Source organism: Pseudorasbora parva, chromosome 7, assembly GCF_024679245.1.
Source record: "Pseudorasbora parva isolate DD20220531a chromosome 7, ASM2467924v1, whole genome shotgun sequence".
Taxonomy (NCBI): Eukaryota; Metazoa; Chordata; class Actinopteri; order Cypriniformes; family Gobionidae; genus Pseudorasbora; species Pseudorasbora parva.
The window spans coordinates 17,680,760-17,690,609 of NC_090178.1; the positions used below are offsets into that span (position 1 = coordinate 17,680,760).

General features: G+C 35.2%; 1 protein-coding gene across 1 annotated transcript; it reads right to left on the reverse strand.

Moving 5' to 3' along the window:
* Positions 1-1,116: 1,116 nt before the first annotated feature.
* Positions 1,117-9,273, reverse strand: rhbdl2 (rhomboid, veinlet-like 2 (Drosophila)). Its single transcript, XM_067449594.1, has 8 exons — positions 8,928-9,273; positions 8,297-8,519; positions 7,466-7,614; positions 4,167-4,279; positions 2,955-3,055; positions 2,792-2,852; positions 2,602-2,663; positions 1,117-2,452 (listed from the first exon to the last, which is right to left on the reverse strand). Exons 2-8 carry the CDS (start codon positions 8,513-8,515, stop codon positions 2,270-2,272), a joined length of 888 nt encoding a protein of 295 aa, XP_067305695.1. The 5' UTR covers positions 8,516-8,519; positions 8,928-9,273; the 3' UTR covers positions 1,117-2,269.
* Between the last annotated feature and the right edge of the window lie 577 nt (positions 9,274-9,850).

Sequence of the window (9,850 nt, forward strand, 5' to 3'; positions counted from 1 at the left end):
TTAATTTCTTCCAAAAAAAATATTTTGAAAGGCAACACAGATTATGTACATGTATTTGTACATCTAAAAATAAATTAGAACAATCTGTTAGGGGGAACGTCCCTGGTGGTGCCCGATCAGCATTTCTGTTAGTTGGCAAATAACTGAACTCTTGATTAACATTTAGTTGAATACACAGCCCCAGACATCAGTCAATTATGATCTAAAAATAGCCCAGAATTAGATTAATACAAATTATTCCAGGAGTGGGCATGTTGCACATTGATTTGATTCCCAAACCATGTAACTGGTCAGCAGAGTGGAAAATCAGCCTCAAAGCAACCTCGGCGCATCCTCAAATGCCCGTTGAGGACTTACAGGTCACATCAGGTGTAAGACATTTCAGAAAAATGCATGGAATACATAGTGTAAGATATTCAGTTAAAGTTTGAGGACTAGAATAAGGTCCTTATATAAATAGTATAATAGGATCACTTAATGAAAACATGCTTAACATTCAGTGAACTATTTTGTGCCATGTGGCTGAAGTTTAATTTAAAGCAGCACTAGGTAACTTTTCAACCTTCATAATATATTTTTTAAGACTCTTGTGATGATAAATCGACTTACAATAGGTTGAATGACACGTCTGCCATAGCCTGATGGGGTCTGTATCGTTTTTAATCGTACTTTTCAACTTCGGGTTTCGGGTAGTAACCCGAGAACAAAAAAAACTACAAAATTCGACTGCTTTACGGCATATGACAGATCTTACGACAGTAGTTGAGGACATTATTTTTTCCAAACTGTAGGGGGACCCCGAGAGCAAAAGTAGCCAAGTGCGGCTTTAAGAAGAACAAACTCAATAGAGGTCCTTTTAACAAGCTTTCCTTCCAGTAAACACTCTGTATGAAAGACTTAAGTGAACACTTAAGTGCCATGAATATCATAGTAGCTCAGACATATTTGTAATGAAAATTGATTTTTGTGAACTGAAAATACCTGGGATGTTCTGTTTAGACTGGCACAAACACTGTACCCATATTGGCTGGCAATTAATGATCTGTTTTGGCTGTTACCGTCAGCTAATTAGAACAAAGGGAACAGAAGGACAGAGGACACCATTTGTTTTGGGATGCTTTTATGTGTAAACTCATTTTACCTTCAGCTATTCTGCACAGTACAGCATTTACATCACACACAAACTCCAGAATATACCAGGGGCCTATTTCACAAAACTAGGATAAGGGATTAAGCCAGGATATATTGGTGATCTTGTCATCTGTATGCAAAATTTAGTACACCACTGGCATGTAAACGTATCCTGAAGATACACTCACACCAAGAACAATAACGATAACGAAAGATAAATGTATGTTAGCGGATACATTGAGCCAGGATCACCAAGATATCCTGGCTTAATCCCTTATCCTAGTTTTGTGCAATAGGCCCCTGTACATAAAATGAATATAAGAAAAGAAAATGAATACAATTAACGACTAACCTTGAACGAACACATTGATTGTTTCAAATGTTAGTGCATTTTATTCTTAAAAAAATAAGTGTGATCATTTCCACCACATTTCCAATCTAAACACAAATGATATGATAATCATGATAATCCAATGATATGATAATCATGGACAACTGTAGATGTCTGTCATTAGCATGGAATTGACACATTTCCTATTGATTATAGGTCAATAGCTTATGCAATACAATACCACATTTAATCTACGTTGTTGTGACCTCAGGTTGAGGTCTGTCCACTTGCTGATCAGTGCTGCCCTCTACTTGTATTATTAAGACACTTCCAATATTCTGAGTAAGAAATTACAATTATATTTAAAATTTCTAAGTAAAAAACTACATGGCAAGTATATTCTTTTTGACCACAAAGCTAATTTCCGGCTCCCTTCAAATCAATCAGATTCAATTAAATTGAGCTTAGTTTGTTTAGTCATAACATCAATTTATATGCCAGCTTGAAAAGGGCTCAATTTTGTGAATACAAAATAAATTGAAATAAAAAAAATATAAAAAAATCTAAATATGAATTTTAAACATTTCTTTGTTCCTGAGAAACTACATTACTTGAGATGTGTTTAAGCAAAAAAAAAAAATGTGAATGTAAAATCTCCGTAAAAATTACATTCACTTTAGACATGTATGGTGTATTAGCATACGGCCTTAAGATTCTTGTCTTACAGTTATATTGACCTGAGACTTGCTTCTTTTAAGAAGCCATGATTGTCCATTGTGAACTGATGCATGACTTCAACCGTCCTCCTCACGCGGGTGCTGGGGACAGGAAGATGTTGAAAATGACAGCAAACAAGAAGAAGGCAATGTATCCCACAATGCACATCCAGAAGCGTGGGTCCTTGAGGAGTGCTTTATCGTAGTTGGTGAAAAAAACATAACCAATGGTCATGCCTGCTACACCACCACCAATATGGGCCACAAAAGAGACCTAACCAAAAAATACAAGAATAAATATTATCATAAAATGAAGTTTTAAAACTATATTCAGAGTGAATTCTTGAGGTAAAACCTATTTAAGATTATAGTCTAAATCATTCTAGATGAGTATTCAGGTTTTAATACATGATATTGTCTCACCTTCATGGCAGCATCATGGACAATGAACCTTCTGTAAATAGCAAATCCAACATCTGTTCCAACTGTAAAAAAAAAAAAAAAAAAAAAATGAAATGGGTCTCAACAAAATGCTTAGTTAATCCAAACATCAAAAGTAAGTAGATGTCAAAAAATATACCAATAGTAGAGTGAAAAGTGAAGATTGACTCACCAATCAAAACAATTATCAGAATGCGAAACACTCCCAGAAGAACTCTCATCTCTTTGAAATTCTATGGAAAAAAGAAAACATTTTTGATTTAGATACTTGAGTATACAGTATAATCTGAATATTTTTTAATGTATCGCATCAAATATAATTGAAATCTACTCACCACCACAGCATTCATGAAGTAACCTCCCATGAGGGCATAAACCCCACCAGAAGCACCCACAAGAGCACTGAGAGGATCAAAGATGGAGCTGGCGAGAGAGCCTGAAAGAGCATGATTCACACACATTCCATGAGAATATGAAGATCTGGATCAACAGCAAAATTATAAAACAGTCATAATATTTTTTCAACTTAAAATATTAAAATCAGGAACTTCTCATTAATGAATGAATGTCTAAAGGTTTTAAAGTTTTGAATGTTACCAGGTTTTCACCATGCAATTACTTTATTTACCTTCATTACTTTATTCCTGTTTATTAATTTAAAAAATATAGAGAAATTCTTTTCTTTTTTATCTACAGCAAAACCCAGTGTAATGTGAGAAGAAAAATATATATTTATCAGTATTTATAAGAAATTTTATTTGAATAGATCATTAGATTAAATTTATAAAAACATATAATATGAGAATTTCCAGTATGAAAATTTTGACTATTTGGTCTATGAACTTTTGCTGTACAATCACACTAAGATAATTTGTTTGTCATTTTATTTTAATTTCATAATTATTGTGTGTGCACATCCGAGCATGTCTATAAACAAAATTCAGCGCCAGTGGTGTGTAAGTGTAAGAAAGAGGCTAAATCTAACTAATAGATGTTAAAATAAATAAATAAACAGCATAATTGCATACAGTACAGTTTCGGGACAAAACAGACCTGAACGCAAAATGTGTAACAATTTAGTCTACATGGTTATATCTCTTATATATATATCTCTAGAGAGAGAGAGAGACAGAGACAGAGAGAGAGAGAGAGAGAGAGACAGAGACAGAGACAGAGACAGAGACAGAGACAGAGAGAGAGAGAGAGAGAGAGAGAGAGAGAGAGAGAGAGAGAGAGAGAGAGAGAGAGAGAGAGAGAGAGAGAGAGAGAGAGAGAGAGAGAGAGAGAGAGAGAGAGAGAGAGAGAGAGAGAGAGAGGAAAATAAGTATTTGAACATCCTGCTATTTTGCAAGTTCTCCCACTTGGAAATGGACCCAAATTCCAGCCCAAATGCAATTATTTGCAATAGACCCAAATGCAATACTTGTAGTATGCAATCAACTTTAGTGTGGTCTTGCACTGTTTGCAGTCCAAACAAATATTGCAATGAAATGTGAGATATTGTATACTGTATTACAGTAAGAACTACTAAAATGCACAAAACCTACCTGCGAGGACTCCAGCCATATAAACCATTCCCACTTCAAAGCCCTTATGCACCAGCTCCAGGGGAATGCCAAGGAGAAGCTGCATTAACAGGTTTCCCAGGATATGCTCCACCCTAAATGAAGAAAGATGGTCATATATTATATACAGGGTTCTAAATTAAAACCCGCCAACCCGGCAAATGCAGGTTAAAAATCATTTTGCCAGGTGTTAGTAAAAACTCACTAGCCAGTTTGGCCAGTGATGCATGAGGCATTACATGCATGATACATAAGGCTCTGTTTCGGTCATTTATCTCCCTGGCAGCACTTCCTACATTTCCCATGAACACGGTGCCATAATGCTACGAGATGACGTTTTATACGGCCATTGGCTGCGCACAGTTTCCAGTGAAACCTTGACTGGGTCAAGTGGATTTTTTGAAGGGGCAAGTGAAAGAGAATTTCACTTGCCCAACCGTATCCTGACAAAAGCTCATACAAAGAAACCCAATAACACACACGGTTAAAATATGTTACAAATTGTGGAGTTTTTTATATTTATAACAACATATGGTCGCCTACAGTTAAACAACATGACAGAATCAAGAATGCTGTTTTTCTGAATACCATCACGACTGAAAATGACACTGATTTCATATGACAGTTCCATAAAAAATGAATCAAAGGGTTAGTTCACCCAAAAATTAAATTGATTTCATTAATTACTCACCCTCATGTCATTGGACACACGTAACACCTTCGTTCATCTTCGGAACACAAATGAAGATATTTTTATTGAAAGCTGATGGCTGAGAAAGGCTTCAAAAAGGCCTCCATTGGCATTCAGTACATTTCCACTCACAAGACCCATAAAAGGCACTAAAGACTTTGTTACACAGTCCGTCTCACTACAGTGGCTGTACAATCATTTTACAATGCGACGAAAATAGTTATTGTGCGCACAAAAATCTAAATAACGACTTTATCCACCAAGTTATTGCCGTGAACTTGACGCATGCCTGAGAATATGACGCAGCTCCACCGTTTAGACATGACCCAAGAGAGGAGCCACTATCGCGTGAGTTCACGTCCGAAACCTACACGGAAGACAATAACTTGGCGGATAAAGTCATTATTTTGTTTTTTTTTGCGCACAAAAACTATTCTCATCACTTGGTAAAATTATTGTACAGCCACTATAGTGAGATGGACTTTGTAACAACGTCTTTAGTGCCTTTTATGGGTCTTGTGAGTGGGTCAGTGGAAATATACTGAATGCCAATGGAGGCCTTTCTGAAGCCTTTCTCAGCCATCAGCTTTCAACAAAAATATGTTCATTTGTGTTCCGAGATGAACAAAGGTGTTACCGGTGTCCAACGACATGAGGGTGAGTAATTAATGAAATACTTTTCATTTTTGAGTGAACTAACGCTTTAACATTAAGTCACTTACATTTTAGATTCTGACTGTTTTTGTTAGATTTCAGCTGCAAAAATAGTTCCAAACAAAGATCACTGCAGAACCATAACACATCTCACAGCAAAAGTGTGTCACTGAACAATTCAGCGTTTGAATGAATCGGTTAAATCAAAGATTCAATTATACTTATTCGTAAACAAATGTCTCATTCTTAAATGAATCATCCGTTTGAATGAATCGTTTAAATGACTCAGTGACTCACTTATTAAGACGGTTACTGCTGCCACCTACTGTTGGTTTAGTTTCATCTTTCCAACATTTCTTATTTGTATATTTAAACATATTTAACACAATCTTATAACATTATTTAATGCAGTTGTATTTTATTTGTTTGTTTAAATGATTTAATTTGATTGGTAACATCCCTTATTATACAGTGCCTTATTCTAATTTAATTTCTAGATTAAATTAATAAATAAATAAAATTAAAGCTAAAGCATAGCCTATATTTAATAAGTTTAAGGAAAAAATGCCCTTTATAAAAGGTAAAAGTATCACAAATATGCAGATTTAAAATATGTCAAAGCTGATTGAACACTGGTGAGAATGTTGTTTCAGAATAAGTTATATTTGCAACACAAATTAGAAAACAAATAAAAATAATTCCAGACAAGCACATTTTTTACTCAGACAAGTGAATGACAGATTCATTTGCTCACAAAGACATGAAATGGCATAATGTCAAGCTCTGTAATTTACTTGAGTACTCTAATTTACCTCTGTGTAATTTAAATGTGTTTTTCATGCCAAAAATGTTAATAAAATTATCAAATGCATTTAGTGGCACTCATAATTTCTCTTATTTTCACCGGAAAAAGATTTGGCTAGTGGAAATTCCAATTGGCTAGCAACTTTAAAAAGTACTAGAAGAATGTTACCAGCCAGATAGGCTTGTGATCAAAAAAAGTGAATTTTGAACCGTGATTATTAATATATATTTGAACACCTGTCTATCAGGTAGAATTCAGACCCTCAAAGACCTGTTTTCCTTTAAAATGTCCACCTCCACTCCATTTATTATCCTAAATTAGATGCACATGTTTGAGGTCGTTAGCTGCATAAAGAAACCTGTCCACCCCATACAATCAGTAAGAATCTAACGTGGCCAAGACCAAAGAGCTGTCCAAAGACACTAGAGACAAAACTGTACACCTCCACAAGGCTGAAAGTATAGACAATATAGAATATAAACAAATATATTTTGAATATAGACAAATCCTCAAATAAAGATTGAAACGGTTGTGAATCAGTGTATGGATTCATGATTGGGATCGCCAATGTCACATGATTTCAGCAGTTTGGCTGCTGATTCACAACCGTTTCAATCTTTATTTGATGATTGAAAACAAACCGGGAAGAGAAGACTGATGCTGATAAAGTCATAGTTTTTGTGATTTTTGGACCAAAATGTATTTTCAAAGCTTCAAGAGATTCTAATGAACCAACTGATGTCACATATGGACTACTTTGATGATGTTTTTATTCCCTTTCTGGACATGGACAGTAAAGTGTGCATACACTCTCAGACTAAATATAAAATATCTTAAACTGTGTTCCGAAGATGAACGGAGGTCTTACGGGTGTGGAATGACATTACGGTGAGTCATTAATGACATCATTTTCATTTTTGGGCAAAAGTCTGATCCAGAAATCAATTTGATGTATTATTCTTCATTCATTCAGGATGGCAAGGGGCTAAATTTACTTTTATTATTTCATTCATTCGGGATGGCAAGGGGCTAAATAAATAGTTTTCATTGAGCACTTTCACGTATAACCACACATCTCAAAATACAGAGTCATTTTAAAATGAAGAAAAGTAGCAAAACAAATCCCCTTACCCAGCATGTACAAACATGTAGGAAACAAACCGCCATGCCTCCTCACGTTGTTCAGGCTTATAGGTAAGCGGACTTTCCCAGATCCCTACACCCAGAGTTATCCACTGCTTCTGAGGCTTCCATACTGCATAGTAGATAAACACTCCTAACTGTCAAAGATTGAAAAGAGTTTTGAGAGACAGAACATTACATCAATGACTTTATTATGCCAGTTGCCAAAAAGCCCAGTGTGTCAAAATGCCTTAATTTCTATAGCCTACTGTAGCAGAAAGAGTTCAGGTTACAATAGAAAATATGTTGGTTTAGCAGTCTTTATATCATATTTAGAGAAATTAAAAATGACTCTTCCTAATTGAAGATCTCAAAGTTTATTCATTACCAAGACATTCAATTTCTATTTTATACAGCCATTTTTTTCTACATTGAAGTCTATTTTAAGGAATGTCCATATAGAAATAAGGATGAATATGGCTTTTCAAACAGTGTGGCTAAGACTTGCCACACAGGAATGGAAAAGTGGAAAGCTAAGCTCAAAAGAATCTCAGTTCTTTCATGGTGAGACATCCCAACTAAAACGTTCACAAATTAATGGAAATGTACTGGCTGCTGCTAACGGATTATACAACCAGTCTAAAATGTTTTCTGGTCTTAGTAGCTGTTCTCAAAGCTTGTTGGCTGGTTTTAAATAGGGGGTTTCGGCTGACTGGCCATTGGATCAGATAAACAGTAGTGGTGACAGAAACAGTTCAAATGCATCAGAGAGCCAAAAAGATAAAATTCCAGGGGTGCAAAGGTTGATGTTTAGCAAAACAAAACAAAAATTGATAGTACCTCCGCTAAGCTGATGAGGATGATAAAGATTGGTGGCGGACAGCAGTTCGCTCGTTCCAAATACGTCTCCCGTAACTCTTCGGGAAGCATCCATTTAGAAACATTAGAATGTAGCTGTTCTACCCTGCGACGTTTTCTCTTTGGATTTTCTTGAAAACCACCTTCGTCATCCCCCTCCACTGGAAAAGGGTCTCGCTCTTCGATGTCATTATCGCCCATTTCGCTTAAAAATGCAAATCAAGAGACATTTTAGCATAATTGACAAGAATGATTAAACCAAAAAAAGTTTTTTGTTTAATTAGGCTATCATAAAAGTTCTTTATAATCGTTGAAATTGCAATAAATCAAAAGCAAATTTAAAAGAAATATAAAATGTAATTCAAAGCTATTTAGATTTTAGCTTCACATGCTTTTTTTGAGAGGCTCTCTCTTCCGGAGTTATTGGCTCTTCCTGCATAAACAAACTCATCCTGTATGGAATAATTTACGAGGTTTATACTTTTCATTTTAGAAACTTTATGAGAAGAAAAAAAAAAAGCAAATATACTGGGTGCCTTTTATTTGCATAAGTGCTGTTTATACCCCAAACTCGTTTGAATATAGTCAATTTAAAAACAATAACTCAACTCACCCTTTCTTTTGATCCACCTCTCACGCGAGGCTACAAGAGATTTCTAGAGGAGCGCGCGTCGAACAGATCTCATTAATGTTGTTGGTTATTTGAAATGATAATAAGGTAATAAAGTCTGTTTTAAAAATACTAAAAATGAACAATAAATAGTCGTGTGACCACCAGGCGCTACAAGACGAAGACGCTTTCCCTGGACGATAATTACAGACTTCATCCAGCTTTTCCGGTTCCAGTGCTCCTTCCTCTTGCTGCTAAATGGAGGTTGTGCAGGATAGTTTTATGTTTACTTTTGTTCAAAAAAAGCAACCTCTGACCCGCCAAAGTGTGGTAGACTCTTTACCTGAGCTTCCGCAAACCGCCACACCTGAAGTCACGTGATGCAATGGTTTTAAACATTTCGTCTGATTGATTATACACGTCAGAAACTCTATACTATAAACACTGACAATTAAACATTAATAAATAGACAAAATATTTGAAAATACATAAACTAATTTAGAGAATGGTAGCATTATTTATGAACACTAGATGGCACCATTTCTACTATAATAACCATTCGGGTTTCTTAAAAGACAATTCAGACAAGTGAAATTCTGCTCATATTTGTTTTTAAGCCTGTATGAGATCCCATTCGTTTTTGTATGGTTTTCTATATAAATGTCATTTATTCCTGTGATGGAAAAGCTGTGACACGCCAGTTTTCTGTATTACATGATTATTCAGAAATCATTCTATGATGATTTGGAACAAGAAACACTTATCAATATTAAAAATGGGGTTGTGATGTGGAAATTACATTTTTCCTTTTCAGGAATCTTTCACAAATAATTAAACTGAAAAACATTATTTTGAAATGGACAATTTGTCTAACATTACAAAAATATTTTTTTCTTCACACCGACAAATTGTGACCAAACATGACA